This window comes from Agelaius phoeniceus, chromosome 11 (assembly GCF_051311805.1).
Source record: "Agelaius phoeniceus isolate bAgePho1 chromosome 11, bAgePho1.hap1, whole genome shotgun sequence".
Taxonomy (NCBI): Eukaryota; Metazoa; Chordata; class Aves; order Passeriformes; family Icteridae; genus Agelaius; species Agelaius phoeniceus.
Genome location: NC_135275.1, coordinates 12272818 through 12294086, shown reverse-complemented (window position 1 = coordinate 12294086; position 21269 = coordinate 12272818). Strand labels below are relative to the sequence as shown.

The 21269-nt window shown below is 45.9% G+C and overlaps 1 protein-coding gene across 3 annotated transcripts; it reads right to left on the bottom strand.

Moving 5' to 3' along the window:
• Nucleotides 1–11: 11 nt before the first annotated feature.
• Nucleotides 12–17222, bottom strand: TPRA1 (transmembrane protein adipocyte associated 1). Of its 3 annotated transcripts, none has more exons than XM_054640454.2 (12): nucleotides 17033–17222; nucleotides 15689–15817; nucleotides 13263–13465; nucleotides 12984–13116; nucleotides 10178–10264; nucleotides 8517–8589; nucleotides 7495–7574; nucleotides 6265–6375; nucleotides 5801–5861; nucleotides 4625–4727; nucleotides 3925–4005; nucleotides 12–2885 (listed from the first exon to the last, which is right to left on the bottom strand). In XM_054640454.2, the coding sequence occupies exons 3-12, from the start codon at nucleotides 13451–13453 to the stop codon at nucleotides 2651–2653; spliced, it is 1155 nt and encodes a 384-aa protein (XP_054496429.1). In that variant the 5' UTR covers nucleotides 13454–13465; nucleotides 15689–15817; nucleotides 17033–17222; the 3' UTR covers nucleotides 12–2650. The 3 variants fall into 3 exon arrangements, with proteins under 3 accessions (XP_054496429.1, XP_054496430.1, XP_054496431.1); XM_054640455.2 differs by lacking the exon at nucleotides 17033–17222 and adding an exon at nucleotides 16009–16147; XM_054640456.2 differs by lacking the exon at nucleotides 15689–15817.
• Between the last annotated feature and the right edge of the window lie 4047 nt (nucleotides 17223–21269).

The following is a 21269-nucleotide window of genomic DNA, read 5'->3' as shown; positions in this document are numbered from 1 at the left end:
AAGCATGACTATTTATGCCAAACTTAATTTTATTTATTTTACAAACAAAAATATACATTTATTCTATATTTTCTCTCTTTTTACCACCCCCACACATAACACATTTTGCTCAAGAACCACTTGAAGATGGCCCAAAGATTTATATACATAAATACATAACAGGAGGAAGGTCAGTCCATGACCTAGTGCAGAAGCTCCTCAGCAGCAGAACATGGGACAGAAATACTGGAGTCCTGCCAGCAAAGGACAGGATGGAGGTTGACAACCTGCACAGGTGATCCTTCAGCAATGAATTCAGATGGTAAAAAAGGCAAATTCATAACAGGCTCTTCACATCACCAAGGAGGGCAGGTAATTCCTTTCACTCAGGGTGCTGAAAATCAACAAATACTCCTTAGGATGGAAAACCAGTTGCTCCTTTAGTTCTCAACTGCTTTGAAATCTTCATCTCTCTTGACTCTGTTCAAGGCCCAGGGAGGCTTTGGTGGCTCCCTTACCCTTTCTAACCAACAGCAGCTCAGATCAGAGTTGTAAGCAGCATCAGGAGCAGCAGCACAGCAATTCAGGCAGCACATCATCCATCCCTTTTACAGCAAGCAGTCCAGCATGGCTCAGGCTGACTGACAGCAGTGACAGAGCAGCATGGAACACTTCTCTAACATGACAAGGGCTGACTTGGCCAGCTCCTCATCCAGCCCTTGCATGAAATGGAAATGTGACAGGCTGTGACCTACAAGAAACTACTCACCTCTAGCACATAGACAGATGGAAGCCTTTTTTCCCACAGAAGTAAATAAAATAAAAATAAAAAAGGGGGGGTGAGGGATTGGGTGGTTGGGGCATTGTTTGTTTTCAAGGTGCCAGTGCTAGTTAGAGGCCTGCAGGGCAAAGTACCCAGGCAGACAGAGAAGCTGCATTGCTCATTAACAAAATAAGATAAGCAAAGGCCTGCATAGTTTTGGCAACTAATATGAACTTCATGTTCTTACCCAGATTTTCTTTCCCTGTGGTGGGAACACCTAGTAGCAAACACCACCTTCTACCTACTAATGATCCAAACCAGCACCTCCACACTGCACCTTGCTAACTCTTTCCTCAGTATTCTTCAGGAACAGCAGTAAGTTGGGGCAAGAGATTCACACAGTCCCCAAATACTGCAAATTCCCTCTTTCTACCATCTCTAGTGGAAAGCTGCTTACAGCAGATCTCCACCTACCTGGAGGACTCAGGTAGGAGAGCACCCCCAAATCTAGAGGAATACACATCTTCACCCTTGGAAAGCACAGGATATCCCAGAAACCAGACTGATGCAGCCTTTATATGAACAGCTGCTGGAGTGGAACACCACATCTTGAAACTGTATGCCAGACAGCCCAGACAACAGGAGTCCCTCTTCCAGCACGGAAGAGGTTAATAAGAAGTTCCAGGAAGTCTTTAAAAGGACTGGTCCCCACATGCACATAAGCATTTTCAACATATTGAGCCATAAAACTTACACAGACCAGCAGCAGTCTGGGGATCTGAACTGCAATGTAAGGGAAGGCCACTGCCAGAAATACACACCCACCTCCCACTGCAGCACACCAGCCAGCTTGATTCTAGCACACCTAAGGTCTTTGAGTTTCCAGTCACTAAATTCTGACAGCTCAGACTCATCATAGGCTTCTGCTCTGCCTCAAGCACCTGAATGTCTCTGGAGCCTTCATCTGCAGAGTCACCTTCCTCCTTCACAGCACTCTCCAAGCCCCTGCCAAAGCCATGAAGCAGGGTGCAGATGGAAAACACATCTACCTCAGAGGTTTTACTCTTGAAACTCAGCCCTGATTCAGTGCTGTCACTTAGATTTTCCTGAGAGCTCAAATGCACAGCACTACAGCCTCCAGAGACTGCTTCACAGCTCCTTCAGCTCAGCTAGACAGCAGCACTGTTTGTCCTTCTGTCTCCCTATTGTTCAGTCACTTCACATCCATGCTGTGGGCTACCAGCCTTCCCCAAATGCTCTCTGGGCAGAGAAAAGAGTTCATTCCACTTCATACCTCTTTTTCCCCGTGCACTGAGAACATTCCTTTTAACCACTAGAAACTCCAACTCCCAATTTTCAACAGTGTTAGCTGAAACCAAGGGTGAGCCCCAGTGACCAGCTTCCCTCATCAGACACTATCACCACCTGTGCTGTTCCATTATGGCAAGATGCAGGCAGCCATGCTGCTTAACCCAGGAAGATCATCTTTGGTTTCAACCACCAAAATCTTTCTATATATGTACAATACAGCAGTCAAACCATCCCTAAACACCATTGCTCTAAGTGAGAAACAAGTGCTTTCAGTCACTGAAAAGGAAGAAGTGCCAGCCAGGGCCATCTTCTGGGTCATATTCACATCTGGAACGTGGAGGATCAGGAAAGTTCAGTGTTTAAAGGTTTATGAACAAAACCACTCTACATTGTTCTCATGTAGCAACAGAAAGTGTTCTTCCCAAAAGGGTTTGGGGTGCCAACTTAGTTCCACAATAGGTGTTGGAAATCCTAAGGACAAGAGGAAAGCCACAGCAGGTAGCCAAGGACAGATTTCCAGTGAACATCCTAAGAGCTGTGGTATCAGGAAGTTTGGAAGGAAAGAAATGAGGCCTCATGTGATTGAGGTGCCCTGCCTCAGGCATTGATGGATTTCCAGCGGTCACTGTCTATGCTGTTGATGCTGCCCACGTGGTATGGCATAGAGGCCACGTCGTCCAGGTAGGCTGTGGTGTCAATCTGAGTGCTTGAGTAGAACCCAGCATCCATTCCTTCCTTCTTGGCAACAGCATAAGGGTGGGGTAGGTGCACATCCACATCCTCAGGTTCATCCACCTGACACTTGTAGGAGAAAAGGATCTTGGGTTCAGACCTGGAGTGATGGAAGATTTAAAATGCATGCTTTACCAATGTGGTATCACAGCTACCTATCCTTAACTGAAACTCATCAGCGTTAGGAAGTTGTGCATTCAGACCTCAAACACTCTTTAAATGAGCTTTTGGTCTAGAAATTTGTAGCAGAGTAACTGCCTCAAAGTAATGCTAAATTAAGGTTTGGATGAAGTCACTTAAGAGAAATACAAATCCTGACTATGTGGGAAAAGAGCTCTCATCTTTGAGGGCTTTGAATTACTGAGGGCAACAGTACCCAAACACTACTGAACTCCTCAACAGCCTGGCTGCTGACACAAAAATGAGTCAGAATAGGAGTACACTTCAAGTTCTACCTGTGCACATCATGAAAATGAAAAGACAAACACTGTGGATCAGCAGTTTTCATCTTAAGCTCCAGACAATGTTCCCTTCTAATTTCAAAGGGATGCAGAGGTATATTTTCATATTTTAAAAGCACTTTATCTTCTTATTTTGAAGCCTGCTGTTTCTCTCTAATGACCTACAAATACTAAAGCCTACACTAAATCACTCGTTTTCTCACCAAGGTGCAGTTCCCGCGAGTGGCCGCACGGCGGCGACCCCGGCCTGAGAATCGACCTTCCCCGGGCTCTTCACGGGCGAGTTCTGGGCCCACGGCAGAGTCCTCGGCCGAAGCGTTACTGAACTCCCTCATCCTTTCCACAAATTTACCCCAAAAACCACCCAGAAGCCGGTTTAAGCTCCCAGGACTCAATTCCTCATTAAGCATTCAGCTATCAACTTCAGCAGAAAAATTTTGTATATGATGCTGATGCTGAAGAAGTGATCCTCTGAATTGTGTGAGGAATCCAGCCATCAGCTGGATACAAAGGAGCCCTGCATAGAAGTGAGCAGCCACGGGTCACAGAAATTCTTCAAGGGCAGAAATTAAGACTGGTTCTCTGACTGGTGTTCTAGTTGCAGATGGAGAGAGCCTGAGTGCAAAACACTTAAATGACAATATATACCCCTCTAAACTGCTGCTCCTGGCTACTCACCCAAAGAAACCTTTCAGGAATGCCACATAGATGAGAGGTGCAAAGAAGCTGAAGTAAAGGAACGTGGTAGCATCAACACAGCTGTCAAGAACAAAAGGGAACATGAAGGGATTTAGCATTCAAGCACAATACAGCTGGGTAACACCACTCACATCCTCCCAAATGATCCAATTTCCCTCCAAAGTGTCCAGAGATCAAGAAAAATCATGCTAAAGAAACTTAAACTGGTGCAAAGTTACAGCCATTGTCATCAACATGTGTCACTGCTTCTAGACACTCAGAGGAATCATGCCAAAACCCAAGGTCTGACCAAGAGCAGAGTCTCAGTACTCCCAATTTTGACTCATAGATGTGACACTGATCCCTGCAGAATGAGACTCCAGGTATAAGGGTGTCTCCACATTTCTAACAAACAGCCAATTTCCTCTCTTATTACCTACTAATGGCCAGACATCAGTGGCTTCACACTATTACTCTCACTCACCACATCAAGACAACTGCAGCACACACAGCTCCACAACCTCTCCACTGGGGAGTTTCCTGATTACTGCGAGGTCTTTTGGCACAAACCAGAACCAACAGATTTATTCCTTCTTAGGAACACAGCACAGGTTTGTTTTCTTGGGAGAGGCAGTGTAAAAGGACACTCAAATACAACACAAGACCCAGGGCTGCAGACCCCCTCCCCCAGTGTACATACCACAGTCCTTCTATGATATCCACACAGAGGAGGGCACTGCCCAGGCCCTGCACCAGGTTCAGCAGTGCCAGAATGCCAGCATAGATATAAAAACTCTTCCTGGCTGTGGGAAAGACATGGATACACATGAAACTCAACCTCAAACACCAGACCCATGGAAATCTGTTTGATGGAGATGCCAAATCCAACAGAAGCTTCTCACGACCTTTTCTCTAAGAACTGCTGAAGAATCAGGACTGCATTTTTCTGTCCCATGCTGGCAGGATTGATGGTGGTAAAATGGCCTAAACCATACCCTCCTGCATGTGTATATGCACACACAAGATGGGTTTTGAAAGCAAGGTTACAGCAACACATGGAAAGATTTAATTTGCAAGCATCTGGAACCAGTGCCAGCCACATAACTGACTGCAAGAAAAACAAAACCAACCCAGATGAACCAGAAGCTGTTCCCTTCCAATGTACAGCACTAATAAAACTGCTCAGGAGACCTCAACAGGAGCAGCAGGGTATGCTGGACACCAGGCAGATCAGGCCCAGGACCTGTGCCTGTGACATGTGACATCCATATCCCCTCCCTCAGGATACCCACACAGCAATGTCAACACTAGTTAGGGAAGAGCTTAATAACAATAATAAGCTTAATAAGAGCTTACAAACACCTTAATAACAGCTTCTCTTTATTCAAGAGCTGCAGATATTCTGCAACAACAGCAAAAACCAAACAAACAGAAGCATTTACTTACAAAAGTAAAAGCCAGATAAAAATTGTTGAGCATCTCCCACTTACCCTTCCCTTCCCAGGGGATGACTAGCACGCACATTTTAACATCATGTGTGTATTTCAAAGGAAGCTGTTATTAAGAAGCCATTTCTTAGGGCTCTCAGAAGATTATATATTATATCTGTATCATTAACTGAGCAGTAGGTCTTGTTTTCTTAATGTAATTGTTTAGCTACTAATGTAGCAGTATAACTGCTCTTACTCTGCTCTTTAAAAGACACAACATACTAATTTTTCTAGGGATAAGTTATCAGTCCTTTGCCATGTTATCTAAACTCTGAGATGTGGAATGCACCTGCAGCACAAACACACACAGGAACCTTTTACTCCCATCTATGCCTTATCCTGATGCTGTATCCATCTATACTATGGAAAACACTACAGTTACCTACAGGGCAAAGAAATCCGGTCTTTCAGAGGAGTTTTTGGAAGAATCACCACCAAGGAATAGACCTGTTGAGACAAAGAACCAACAGTTCCATGGCTGCTTGGCAACTCAATCTTTGCAGGGATGGTGTGTGGTATTATGCACTCCCTACATGTCTCAGGGCAGAGGCACAAACCCTTAACATTAACACAGTACAGATGTGAAGGTCCCAAACTCCCCCCCATCAGCGCAAAACAGCTGAGAAACACCGGAGGGAGCTCATCTGAGCTCAGCTGGAATACAGCTGGAATACAGCTTACAGCACTCCCACCGCACCTTTATTGCTTCAGCTTCCCCACCACATCAGAAGCATCACTATTGTGCTGCAGGAGGGGGATTAGGGCATTATTGTACTCAGATCATCCTCCTTGCTCCATTTAGAAAATACAAAGAAGCTATCAGAGTGCATAACACATTCCCAGTACTTACCAGGAAGAAGAAACAGGAGCTGGCAAGCCAAAAGTGTCTCCCACCATGGCCATAGATATTGAAGTCTTCTGCTGAGAGGTGGGCATCAGGGTACAGAATTTCCAGGGTGCCCTAGGAGAGAAGTGGCATCAACAAGATTCTGTTACAAGCAGTATCCTCACTTAAATGCATATTTGGATAAGGGACACTAACACTATGCTTAAAGAAGTTCAGAAAGCAGCTGGCCTGCCCTCCACCCCTGACCTAACCAAGCCCTGCCCTGCTTAGACCAAGTTACACTCACACAGAAGAGTAAAGAGGAAGAAACTGAAGAGGAAGAAACTGAAGACAAGAAGTGAGGAGAGAAAGAGTGACAGGAGTCTACATCAGAAGGAAACTGGCACCAGTGACATTACAGAAGAGAGACTGAGGTGGACAGGGGGTGCAAGCACATTTCTGTCTAAAATAGACCAAGAGCTTAATTTCCATCTTTAAAGTAGACCTTTCTGCTGAAACATCCAGAATATAATTAGCTTGGGAAAGGACACTGTCTTGTTTAGGAGCTACTCATACAGACAGTGGAGAGCAAAGTGCTTGTAAGCACTACTGAATCCAGATATAGCTTCAACACTTGATATTTTATGAGGCTCCTCCAGCTTTATCATGTGGTAATGATCAGCTCACTGCCTCTGCAGCCAAGAGCCTGGTCCCAGAACAAAGCTCTGTGTGTTATTCTGGCACTGCCCTGAGTATAGAGACACGGGCTGACCACTGACATGCTGAGGAGGAGAACGAACCCAGACACAGATTGCATTGTTCAGGGACATGAAGACATGCCTAATAAACTAAGCCAGCTGCTCATCTGAAGAGAAGCAGGAGCTCTCAGCTCTCAAAGACTCAGCAGACAATGGCACCGCACTGCCCTTGCTTGGCGAGCACATGGTTTTCATGGACCTTGAGGCCAGATCCAGAACTTGTGGCTCAGGTGTGGAAAACCTCACTCTTGTTCTCAGATTCACTAAACAATGCAATCCATCCAAGCCTCATTTCTTCACCTTACCTGAGCTATTTGTGCAGTAAAGAAGACAAGCAGATACTGTCTGCTTATACACTGCCACAAGCATTCAGTCTTCCTCCAAAACCTCATCTAAAGAGCAAAGCTGCCACTTTCAGATAGGAGTCACACACTTAACTGCTTAACTTCAAGCAAAGTTCCTTCTTTTGCAAATTCTTCTGCTTCAGTGTACTCACCTGGGTGACAGAATATGCCAGAGACAGCACAGTGGTGATTGCCAGCACACGTTTCACACTCGACTTGCTCTCCAGGTGACCTGTAATTATGGGGAATGGAAGTGACTCAGGATGTAACCCCAGCACTGGTTAAAAACAGTTCCTTTCAGAAGCAATAAAGGAAAACACTTTTATTTCCAGAGGCCTTCAAGGGAAGGTTAAAGCTCACTAAACCCTGTTTGGAGAGTTGAGCCTTTCACAGGCAAAAATTTTATTTACATAACAACAAAATTTAACTTGCTTTCCTCCTGTCCACACTAAGAGAAAACAACTAAGTCCTTCACCTGGGTTTACAGGAAAGGAAAAAAAAAGGAATTACTCCAGCATCAAGTACACTGAAATGTTATAAAGCTGCTTCTCAGAGAGAAGAATTGATGGGAGGCTGGAGTAGAGAAATCTGTACTGGAATATACTGAAGTAGGCAATTTCCAGAAACTCCTTCCAATCTAAATTATTCTATGAGCCCTCAAAAGATGAAAAATGCACTGCTCACATGTCCCACTGACATGTGCAACAGTGACATCCACCCTCTCCTCTACCTCTGACCCACAGGGAGAGGCATTTTCACTTGCATAACTGAAAAACTGAAGATAAAGCATTTGAATGCAACCAGGATGGATTGAACCAATTAAGGATGGGATGAAGGGGATAGAAGGGCCCCCAACAGGACTATCTTAAATAAAATGAGCTTGAAGCAAAGATCAGACTGTTGATCTCGGCATAAAAATCTTACCTAAGCTGTATACTCCATCATATGAGTACAGGACAAACCAAGCACATATAAACCCTTAAATCACACAAACCATAAATCTGTAAGTATAATGAGGCCTTCAGTCACTTCTAACTAAATCTCCACAATTTGCACTTTGCATTTATTCTACAGCCTCTTTACTTTATAGAATCAGCATCACCACAAACTTACAAATGTAACCTCTGTGGAAGGAAAGGCAACAGGAAACAATCAAAGCACTCCTGACACATACCAAAGGCAAGGCCTAGAATCACCACACTCAGTTCAATCGCCAGAAGGAAGAACCTTGTGATCTCCCACAGGATCTGAGAGATAACAGAGACCAGATAAACATGATTAGATGGAGCCAGGAACCAGTTTGAAGTTAATAAAGCAAAACTCCATGGAACAGCAGCCTCTGAATGGCTGGTCATATCCACAAACCCTTCTCATGCTTTTTAGGGATACTGATCACATGCTTGTTCCAAGCCCTGTTCGTGCCTGTGGAACAGAACAGTTGTGTGGGAATGAGCAAATAGCAGCTCTACAGAGAGAAGTGGCCATGGTTTGCCTCAGTTGAGGATTTGTCACTTGTTTCAGATGAGTTCTTGCTGCTGTGCTCCCAAAGAGCACAAGCCCATGATGACCTCAAAAGTAAAATATTAAACAAGGCCAGTTCTTAAAGCAGTAGATCTGCCTGAACAAACCCTGTATTCTGCCCTCTTCCAAAGCTACTGGTCCTTACATCTAAAGCATATTCAAGTAAAAAGCACCCCCCATTCCAGCCTGTCATTTGCAGTCTCATGTTTTATTTGGTGAAACATGACCAATAAAAAGCAGGTGAGGCAATTTTTCAGGGAGTCATGCAATAAATCAGTGCCAAACCTGGAACAAGCACCCAGATTCTGGCTTGTTAACCCTTTACCTCTGAACACTGAATGGTACTCTCTTGAAGATATGTAATATTTTAAGAAGCACTGCATAAGACACTTCTAATCCCAGCAAACACACAGGGTGTGTGCATATATATAAGAGAACACTAAAGAAACATAATAGACAGAATAGGGCATGTTTACAGAAAAAACTGTCAGAGTATGTCTTGCTACATGATTTCCCAGTTGTTGCACTTAGCAGCAACACCATAGCTGAAGAAAAACACCTTTCCACCTCTTATTCATCATTCAAGTTCTGGGCCTACATCTGCTGGACAGAGGTGAATGAAAAATGCTACAAACATCCAGCCACTTGCAACAGCAGCTCAGCACAATGCTTTGACAGTAACAAAGGGAAAAACAAGGAAACCACACTGATCCCAGAGAATAAAGCCCAAAGACCTGTACTCTGTAGGTGACTCCTCTTTCTCTAACAGCTCAAGAACTGCAGAGCTTTTTGTTTTAAGTAATATTTTGCTACAAGTCAAATTAATGCAAAGGAACAGCACATACAAAGATATTTCCTGGTTCCTAAACGTTCACCCTGTGCTCAGAGTGGTTGCAAGGACATTCAGGTGTCAGTTTCAAAGGGGAAGTTGGTTTCATTTGCATTCAATACAAAAACTTCAACATTTTCAAAGAGCCACTGGAATACTGCAAGAGTAACAAAGGCCAGGTCTTGCCTATCCATTGAAGGTATCTGAATGTTCACCTCCTGCAAAAGAGACTCATTTAATCCCTGTAACAGGAAACTTTTGCTGCCACTATTTGTGTGTCTATTTTAGGAAATCCATTGTTTTACCATCCTGGATGTTGTGATGATTTAGATCCAGCTATCAAAACAGGATTCCACAGTGCACATACCTAAGAGTACTGCAAAAAAAGCACATTCTTCTTGTACACACGTAAGAGGGAAGCCAGAGCAGATTGTTGTGATCAGAAGTTTACAAAGCACAGCCTCTAATGTCAGTGTTGCACCTACCTTGTCAGCAACCATGGCAGCATCAGAGGCACTCACAGTCATGGAGACAACAGCTCGGGCAATGCCAACTAAAGCCACCACAAATACCTGCAAAAAAAGAGCATAAGTGAGCTCATGTCAAAAGGCACATATGCAGTAGTGATCAGAAACCCTTTTGGAACACCACTTTCAGGTCAGCTTTCCAGGCTGATAATGTGTACTAAGAATTTCCTGTGGCAGACTACAGTTAATTTCCTGAAAAAGATTCCTCAGACCCATTAGACAGGAGCAGTGCCTTGGAATTTAGGAAGGAACAATTGTCTCAGCTGTCAAATTAAGCTCTGAAGAGCTCTTCACCTAATCTTTACAACAGTATCTTTAGAGTCTTCCCTTCATTCCAGTGGGGCAGGGCAGGAGAAAAAGAAACAGACAGAAAAAACATTACAAAACCTCTGCATTACAAAACCAAATGGTTGGTATGTCTGACTAAACCAATCATATCAGATAGCAGAAACCACTCAATACCAACTACCACACTACACAATTGTGGCAAAACTAAACCTGCAGCTCTCTCACTCGGTACTGACAATGCTCAGGAATGCAGAGGAAAAGTCACCTGCAGCCACCAGCTTTAAACATCTCACCCTGCTGCAGAGTGCAACATAGAGATCCCCAACTCACTTCACACACCATTGAAGCATGACAGCTCAGTGAGGCTCAGCCATCCTGTGCATTTAAGAGCTCAGCTGGATGTATCTACACTCCACTGCAGATTTACACTCTAAGAAAGTAGAGTTTTCCAGATAAAATTCTCTAAATGTCACTCTGATCCCAATGGTGAAGGTATGAGACAGCCAAAGTTATCAGAAAACCAAGAGTCCAAGCTGATTCTCAGGTGGTTGCAGAATGGAAACGACCAATAAGTGACCCACAGATGAGTTTCTCTCTTTTAGAGGAAGAAGGGACAGCAATGGCAACAGAGAATACAGCAATCCTTCCTGGGGTGGAAAACTCCATGACAAAACACTGACAAAAAAGATGGGTCCCTGCATATAATGGTGTTCTAGAGCTGCAACAGCTCACTGGAGAGGAACACACATCTTTTTGCTTCCTCTCTAAGCAGCTAGAGACTCTTCCACATTAATCACCAACTCCACAGAAAGCATTCCTCCAGAACATGACAAACAGCCAACCTAAAGGAAGACCTCACAGAACACACTTCCATCCTCATTTCCCAATAACATACTCAAGAAATGAGTATGAAACTGAGTTAAAGCATTTTCCCCTATGACTGTGTGCTGGATATAGCTGGGATAGAGGAAATTTCCTTCACAGCAGCTGGTATGAGGCTGTGTTTAGGATTTTTATGCTGAAAACTGTGTTGATAACACAAATGATTTCATTACTGCTGCACTCCACTTACACAGAATATGACATTTTTTGCCTCTCATCCCACTCCAGCAATGAGTTGGCTGGAGGTGTGCAAGCTAAGTGGGGACAGCTGACCCCAGCTGGCCCAAGGAATATCCCATATGGCATCATGCTCAGCACATAAAGACAGGAAGAAGGAGGAAGGAAAAGACTTTCAGAGTAATGGTGTTTGTCTTCCCCAGTAACCATTACATGTGATGGAACCCTGCTTTCCTGGAAACAGCAAAACACCTGCCTGCCCATGGAAAGTGGCAAGTGAATGTCTTGCTTTGCTTTCTCTGTGTGCACAGCTTTTGCTTTGGCTTATTAAACTGTCTTTATCTCAACCCACAAGTTTTCTCACTTTTATTCTTCTGATTCTCTCCCCTGCTCCAGTGAGGTGGAGTGAGAGAGCAGCTGTGTAGGGCTGAGTTGCCATCCAGAGCATAAAGTCAATTCCCTTTCCTCCCTTTGGTTTGTCAAGAGTTTTGTTTTTCAAAGCCTTTGGCACAAACCTCTACTGACCATGTGCATTACTGGAAACATGTAGGAAGGTTTAAATCCAGACTGGAAAGGGACAGTAAGATTGTTAAAAGGTTGAAACATTTGTGTGTATACCTGGTTATCCAAAACTGTGCAGAAGCCCAAAACCCCAACTCCTGTCCTGAAAGGGCAAACAAAGATTCAGGTGAGGCTACTAGGGCAAGCCAGGATATCAAAAAGCTTCTGAATGGTATTTTTAAACAAATTCAGGCAGGTCCTTAGCTGCATTTATGATGTCCTGTAAGCAGTACCACAGGGCATCACAGGACTGGTGAGAGGAGAACAGCAAGATCTTTGATGTTTGTGAACTGTAACTGTACTGAATATTCTGTTCCACCTAAAGAACTATAAAGAACATCAAGTCAGGGCCACTTTGACATGATGTGAAAGAAACTAACAGGGTTGGGTTTCTACATTCCCAGACTAACCAGAACTCTGTCACATAACCGTTTTCTCCAGCAGATGACCAAGCTTTTCAACAATTTGACACAAATTATTCTCCTTTCACTACCTCAATGGAAAGCTGGGTTTGTGTCCCATGCTACTTACTGCAAGGAGCAAAGAAGGCATAAGATACTACATTCCAAGACATCAAAGCAAGAAAAGAAGAAAAAAGGAAAAGGAAAAAGTGAAGTCATCACAGGAGAACAAAATCCAGCAGATTTGGCCCCAGAACCTATTAAAAGCTGAATTCAATCAGTGAAAAAATGTCTACTTCTTGTAGGACACCTTCAACTAGCAGACTGAAAGCAGGGAAAGCAGATTTTAACCCTGCAAGAGCTGGTCTAGGCTCTCTCCACTAGTTCAGTGATATTGTTCATGAGTGATAATAAAAATAACTCTCATCAGTTCAAAGGCAAAGAGTGGTACTCACTAGTATGTAGAATGTAGTGAAGATTGGGCTGGAAGTGACCCGGATTTTGGCCCTGGCAGAGGGCAGCTTCCAGAGAAGAAACATAAAGAAAAGCACATTGGGAACCAGGAGCAGAAGATCCCAGTAGCGGACTCTGCAAAAAGTAAATAAAACAGGTTTTATCCCTGATCTTCAGCCTCTAGAAAGGAAAGCACCAGCCCTGATCCCTTCTCAAGCAAACTGAGGAACAAACAAAGCTCTTTCCCTTGGTCCAGGGTCACACCATTTCCTCCAACTCACCTGGACTTCCCAATGTCTTCATAGAGCAGCAGCAGGCACTTGTGCGGCACCGTGATGTTGGTGTCGTTGATGGCGTGCGTTGTCATTGGGGAGAGAGTTGTCACGTTATCCAGCGCTGTCACCAGCGCAGTCGAATGTGTGATGTTGTCAGACACAGAGAATGTCATCACAGACATCATGGACTGGAACATCCTGTCCTCCTTCTGGTCCAGATCAAACAGAGCAAGACAACCACAGCAGAGGAAAAAAAGCAATATTAAATCAGTTGTGAGTCACAGCTAAAAAAACACATCCTTGACATTAAGCCCCTGCACAACTGCTTCCTGCTTGGCACAGCCAATTATCATCATGTCAAAGACTGTATTACACAATGAAATGCCACCTGCCCTAAGTCTGCACACAGCCATTAGGGTGGTCAGCACAAAACCACACTTTGATATCAGAGTAACAAGCACCTTCAAATGGTGCTGTGTGGATTAAATTTTGTCATTCTTGGAGCTTCAGCAGATTCCTAGAAGAAATCAAGGCTCAACAGCAATATATGGCATCATCAGATAGAGACAAAAGCCCTACTTTACCAGGACATTTATTCTTGGTCCCAAGATCAAGAAGTGATAGTCAATAATTTAATTTCATACTGCAAAGAAAAAATGAAAGTCCCTCCTAAAACCCCATTGCTGTTACCAACTCTGAAGTCTGAGAGCAGGGAGAGCCTCACATACGCCCACCTAAAGGAACTGTACAGTCTTTACCTTTCAAACCCAACCCTGGCAAAAACCAACATGCAGCATTCTTTTTCTAACCCTCTGCAAGACACCAGAACAATTCTATTTTTGAGCAACTCTCTTCCCACCCTAAAGTAGAACCCTGACTGTTAAGCTCAGTAGCTACAAGCTGAATACAAACACAGGGTCCAATAACCCCTCCTAACAATCCCCAAAAGAGAGATCACAGACAACCCACAGATGCAGAAATGATAAATCTGACAGCCAACATCTTAAAGATGCACATTGCCAGGGACAGCACTCAAGCAGTCTGTGTGTTATAGCTAATCCAGGATTTATTAAAAAAAAAAATCTCCCTGTTTGACTCCAGCCCTGACTTGTGTGGTGAAAACTGACAGCCCCCATGACAGGGCTCAGAAGGTATTTTTCCTTAGAGGTTCTGAGTGAGTCACAAGCTGGAAAGCAACAGCACAGCCCTGTGTCATCTGCTGAGCTTTCAGAGTTCAGTAGCACCTTCTTCAGAGACTTGCTTGAGACTGTCAGTCATAGGCTCTTCTTTCTCTTTCTTCAGAGGCTGACACTCTTCCCAGGTTCTCCAAGGGGCAAGGGAATCATCCCATCCTCAGCCAACAAAACTTCCCTTTGATTCACCCCTGCTGACAGATACTCCCTGAGCTGGGATTTTCTTTTGTGACTGCTGTATGCAGTGCTGCACGAGAGGCACCACAGTAAATAAACACACAGATCTGGAAGGAGAAGCTTTGTACCAAGATTGCAAAGTCTGGGCCAAAAAATTCTACTTCTAAGTAAAGGTTCCAGCAAACGACCTTCACATTCCAAACTCATCTCTGGAAATGTCCTCTCTTCCCTCCAGCTACTCATTTCTCTGAACTGCCAAGAGAAGAATTTTCTCTGAACAATTTTGCTCCATTCTCTTCCTCTGTAACACCACTACATGTCACCAGAGCTGAGGTCAAGAACAGTCACATTTGCCAGCACAGAAAAATTTCTACATGATTTTTTAAAAAGCTGGGGAAAAGTAAAGAAGAACCTCCCAGACCATGGGCAGAATAACATAATCAACTGTGAACCATCACAACCTCCTAGTAGCTCTTCTGGGACAAAGAATTCCATCTGCCTGTCACACTGAAAAGAGCTCAAGTATAAAGCTGTGAGAGATTTACATTAGCAAAACAACTTCTCATGAAAAGAGCAAGCAGGCTGCATTATTTTTTGCCAGAAGCCACCACTATCACAGAACAGCAGCTGCTGATAAGGAGAGGAGTTGGCCACAAGTAACAGAAGTCCAGTCACGAGGTTTCAAAGGGCAAAGCAGAATCAAGCTCACCTCTCAGCCAGGCTGCTCACTACAGCCTAGTACTTGTATTCTTCCTCCCCACATAAAGTGTACTCAAAGCAGAGCAACAGAACAGCCAACGTGATAAGGGAGTGCAGCCAAGGCCACCAGACAGACAGCACTCTGGTCATGCTTTTCTAATAGCTAAGGCCTACAGCACAGATGTGGAGAACTGGCCCACTCCTGTCCAAATCAACAGCAAAAATCCCACAGCAACAGGACCAGGAATTGAGGGAAAGGATCCAACTAGGGATCAGCAATGCTGCTTCTTTCAGCACACTGTGCTTGCCCTGTCTAGTCCTAAATAAGTCCTGTCAGCTGAGCATATCCAAGAGTTCACTCACCACACCCTGCCTCCATGGGACTGCCTGCTTCAGCCAGCCCAGCCCATGGGGGGTAAAATCACCCCAGAGCCACGTGGAAAGAAACCAGTGCTGCTGTCACGGTCTCCCCTTTTCATCCAGCAGGCAACTCTGTACCAGAACACAAAATAACATGTTTTTCTACATTCCAGATGAAGTCAGGCTGATTTGGTGAAGGCCAATTCCTCAGTCCAGGCCTGGACAAACTGCATTCAGACTAAGAACATGGGCATGATTCCTGGGCTGCAGTGACAGAGCACTAGGAAGGGCTCTGCTTCACCTTCAGGGAAATGTTATCTCACCAATGCTTATTGGTCCTTGAATCATGGCACTGTAATAATATCAGAGCTCAGTGAAATTCAGACATCACATCACTGGCAATTGTCTGTTCCTCCCAAGCCCACCTTCAGAAAGGTGAATTACAAACTGCACAAGTTGCACCTGTAATAAAAAATCGGAACTTTTCTGTCTTTCTGCAAACAGAATCAGAAAGTCTCTTACGTAGAGATCATGATAGGTTTAAGACTGCTTCTTATATTACTATATTTGTGCAATAAAAACTGCACTGACCAGATCCCTGCTCAAATAATATAACTGTTACTTCAGTAACTTAAACGCTTAAAAATACCCCAAGTTAAAAAAAACCAACCAAACAAACAAAAACCAAACAACCAACCCCACAAAAAAAAAAAAAAAAAAAGCCTTTTTTTTTGGTTCACTCTCTTCCTTTTTAAGAAATCACTTCAACCCTCCCTTTTGGCCACAACAGTTGCATTTTTCATTTCACTCTGAGAATTTAAGACAGGGATTTTCTCCTCAGTAATTGAGGCACTCCCTTAACAGTTTCTCTCTCATATCTCGTTCTGAACTAAGCTTAAAAAGAAAGGAACTGCAACGAGGAAAAAAGACAAATACCGAAAGCAGAAGTATAAACAGTAAGCCCAAACCCTCACAGACAGAGAACCATGGCCCAGAGGTTGACCCAGAGGTGGATTACAGAAATGCATATCCCGGGGTTTTTTCTGTTTTGGTTTTGATTCCTGTGGAAGGCGGGGGCACAACACGTAAGGAAAGTAGCAGAGCGCGGTCACTCGGTTCCAGCTGGCGAGGAGGCGCCGCCGGTCTCACAGGCACAGCCGAGCCCCGCTGCAGTTCCAGCCCAGCCTTCAGCTGCCCAGGGCTACCCCGGAGGCTCCGGCCATGGGGCTCTAGGAGGCCCTCGGAGGCCCGCGGCCCCGCCGCCCCGCTCTGAGGCGCCGCAGTGTCGCTCCCTCCCTCCTTCCCCACTGCCCCCCTCCGCCCGCACCCACCGGGCCCCATTCTTACCCAGACCCGCTCCCGCCGCCGCCGCTCAGTCCCGGGGTCCCGGCCCCGCCATCCCACCCCCGGCCCTGCCGCTCCCCTCAGCCGGGGAGCGTCGCTGAAGAGAGGCCGGAGCGCAGCGCCGCGCACCCAGGCGGAGACGGGGCCGCCAGAGCCGGGGCTTGTCGGCCGAGCCCAGGGGCGCTATTGAGAGACGGTCCCCGAGAGGTCCGCGGCTGGGCCAATCAGAGAGCGGGTACTGTCAAAGGGCCCGAAAAAAGTAGTGGAGCAAACCAATAGAAAGGGCCGGGAGGCGGGACTAAGGGGGCGGGTCCGCCGCGCTTTAAAGGCGCCCCGTTCCCCACACACCTGTGGGTCGCCAGCTGGGCGGGGAGCGGTGGCGGGCAGGGAGGTGACCCCGGGCTGGGCGCGTCCGGCGGTCTCTGTTCGGCCCGTGCAGGGCAGGCTCTGCCTTTACCAGCCCGATCCCACCCCAGAACGAGCGCTCTGCAATCCTGCACCCACCGTCACACTGCTCCGGGCGGCCAGCACGGTACAGCTCCCGTGTACGGCCTCAGGATGCGAGGGAGGGTAGTTAATAATTGAGGGAGATCTGATAATAAGTTCCTGCAGGGGAGAATGATTAACAGCCTGTGAGTTTGGCTTGTAAGGAGAGTTCAAAGCTGACTGAAGAAACTCGGCGTAGCTTGGACAGCAGCTGCTAAGGGGAAATGCAATCAATAATTAGCAGGATTTCGAGGTGCGAATACCAGACGGACAAAAGAGACGCTCAGTATCATAAACAAGGAAGCAACTGTGACAAATGAGCCAAGATTTATTTAGGAAATTAAAGGAAATAACCAGCTAAGCACCAGCACGTTATTCTCAGCAGTAAGAGCTTACTGCCAGGGAAGTTTCAAGGAGAATGGTTTTTATCTGAGTCATTGCAAGGACTGCAGGACACATTCTGGCACGGGTTTCTAACTATGGCTCACCTGTGGCTGCAGGGTTTGCCTCTGTAGGAATGAAAGGCTTTTGCTACGCTGAAGTTTGCTGTAAGAGCCTATACTTCTTTAGATGATCCCTACCTTGGGCAAGTTTGCAGGTTCTGCTCTAGCAAACACTATACACAGAGGGTTCCAGGCCTTCCTCACACACAGATAGTGCTTGATCCTCTTCTTAGATCAAATTTTCCAGCTTGCTTTCCTCAGCAAGCCTCATGAAGGGGTTGTGCCTGGAGACTCGCCTGTCTCAGCCCTATTCTTCTGATTTTCCACTGGGTTGAAACAGGTTTTCATGCTGGTGTCACACCTTTGGAATGACATCTGGAGAAGCCAGTCCTTAGCTTGTCTCATTTCACACTGTCGTTCAGGTTAATGATATGTTGCAATATTTTGACACGTTCCATTTATGGATCCAAGCTCAAAGGCTTGGCTGACTCCAAGATCTCTGAGTTACAGAAGGGACACTTTTGTTTAGAGAGAGGTGGAGTGTTTCTGCCTAAGAAGTGCCTTGGTAACAGACAAGTAAAATCCATGTCTTCTCACTTGTAGCCTCAGGCACTAACTAGTTGAATGTGTTACCTCCCACATAACTGTGTCAGAAGGAGAGATTTTGCTTTCCAATCCACCTGCTTTTCCCATCTGATTCAGCTTGAGGCTAGAGCCCAGTATTTGGGACACCAGATCCAAAAGCTGTTTCATGGTCAGGAGACTGCTGCATGCCACTGCAAGGATTGTGACACCTTTAGCTCCTGCCTTCCTCACTGCTTGTGTGAATCAGGAGTTCCTTTGAATTAACCAGCCCTGCCTGTCAGCCCCCACATGGTGTGGGCAAACATAACCCCCTCTTCCCACCTCCAAGGACTGCTCCATGTCCTTACCTGCACACATCCTTCCACTTCAGCTGAGCACTGCTGCTCTGTGCCTCATCTCCAGGCAGCACCTAAAGGTGGCAGGGCTCACTCCCTCTGTCCTTGCTGTGTCTCTTGGTGTTGCTGGGCTGAAGCAGGACAAGAGGTGATGTTCAGCAGCCTTGATACAACCTTGGGGGCGCCATGGAAAGCTGGCACTTGTTGCTGTACCTGCTGTAGCCTGCTGTGCTGTGGCAATCTCACCTGGCTTGCAGGTGCCAGACGTGGAAGATGCAGACATGGTGTCCAGCATTACACCTTCATGTAATCACCAAATTCCACTATTCTGAGACATTTTATCTCTCTCAAATACTCTTTCAGCTTTTATTAGATCAGTCTACTGAACAGGATATTACTTCTGATCTGAAACTGCTTTGCTGTTCAGGTGTTGAGCAGCTGCAGGGACAGATGTGTCTTGTTTCAGAGCTGTTCTACCAGCCTACTGATTTCTAGTGCTGGGCGTAAATTTGCACCACAGGATACACCTGGACTGCACTCCTGTGTCTCTGCCCTTTTTTTTTTCAAGGGGAATTCACTCACTAGGGCTCCTCCTGTGCTGCAGGAAGCCACAAGTGTGCAAAATCCTAGTGGTACGGTTGGATATTCAGGATTTTGGTGCTCAGGTGAGGTGACCCCAGCGAGCAGCCTGGGCCCCCTCTGCATCTCAGCCCTCTCACATACCCAGTCCATATCTCTAGTGTAGCAGAAGGAGTTCCATGCATGGCAGCAGCCTGATTTTAGGGGTGGTTTCAGCTGCCCAAGCAGAGCTCTTGTCAAAGAGGCAGAGCACCCCAGCTCAAGCATAGGACCACTTGTAGGTGGCACCCAAAGTTAGCAGTGAAAACACGGGCATGGTGTGTGGTCTTCCAGGAAGGACAAACGGAAAATATGTCTGTCTGTCCAGCTGTCTGGTGCCTGGAGAGACAGTGGCACCCTGTGGTGACACAGGCTCATCACAGTGTGTCATCTGGGCCTTGTCAGACAGGTCCTGGGCTGCCTTCCCTTAAGCCATAGAATCATTTGGGTTGGAAGACTGAATATTAGGAAAGAATTCTTCATTAGGAAAGAAATTGGAATGGTGCTTAAGCATTGAACACTTCCCAATGAGGTAGTGGATTCACTGTCCCTGGAAGTGTTCCCAAACCATGGAGATGTGGTGCTTAGAGACATGTTTTAGTGGTGGGTTTGGCAGGGCTGGATTAATGGCTGGACTCCAAGACCCTAAGGATCTTTTCCAACCTTCATGGTTCTGTGATTCTGTGACCTCTAAGATCATCAAGCCCATGGTGGTCTCTAGAAACCTACAAGTGGGAGCATCTTGGGGGTGTCCCTGTGTCTGTTTCACTCTGAGCACCAGCCAGCTCCCCTGCCACGTGTCACAGAGAAGAGGCTGAGCCACTCTCCTATTTATATCATGATGCTCCTGCTTTGCTATATTAGTACCAGCCTGAATCATCCAGCTGGGCTCCTGGAAGATCCATTTCAGATTGTCAGCTGCCTCTTCAGTCACTTTTACTTCTGGTGTCTCCTGTTTCAGGGTCATTGTCTCACACCCCAGTCCAGCCAAGAGCACAAATAGCCTGATACTAAACAGTGGTCAGAAACCCTTCAGAGAATGCAGACCTCCAAAATCCAAACCACCTGCCGTTATGCAAGGCCCTGTGGCCTGGAAGGTAGCATTCCATCTCTTTGCCAAACATCAGCCCCATTGCTTCTCTCTAAATTCCTCTTCCAATCTCTGTGAGACAGGTGCTCTTCTTCGGTTCCTCTCACAAATGGCATTTGCTCGCTGCACTGAACAGTTGGAAAGACAGATGTGTGATGTGTGTGTTCTTCAGAATGGCTCTGATCAGCCCCCTGTTACTTCCAGCACATACAGGCTTGCATTAAAAAAACAAAACGAACAACCCCCCCCCCCCCCAAAACCTAAACAACAATAACAACAAAAAACAACCAACCAAAAAACAAACAAACAAACAAACAAAAAACAACCAACCAAAAAAACCCTAAAACAAACAACCAACCAACCCCCCCCCCAACCACAAAATGCCAGAACCTCCTTCCCACCTCTTGTAGTTTCAGCGTGAATCAGAACAAAGACGATTGAACTGGGTCAGTGGCAAACCCGGTCAAGCAAGGCTTGATTTTAGCTCCCACAGAGGCAATCGCGAGCACGGGAATTCACAGTGGGATCTCTCCCGTGCCTCGGGCTCCCAGGAGGAGGAGACCCCTCAAGCCCAGAGAGAAATGTTTGCCAAAGTTTGTTAGTGCCGCTCACCAGCCTCCCGAGCCCCCAGACCCAGGGGTGGCCCTAGGTCCCGCCCGCTCATGCATATTCACAAGGAGGCG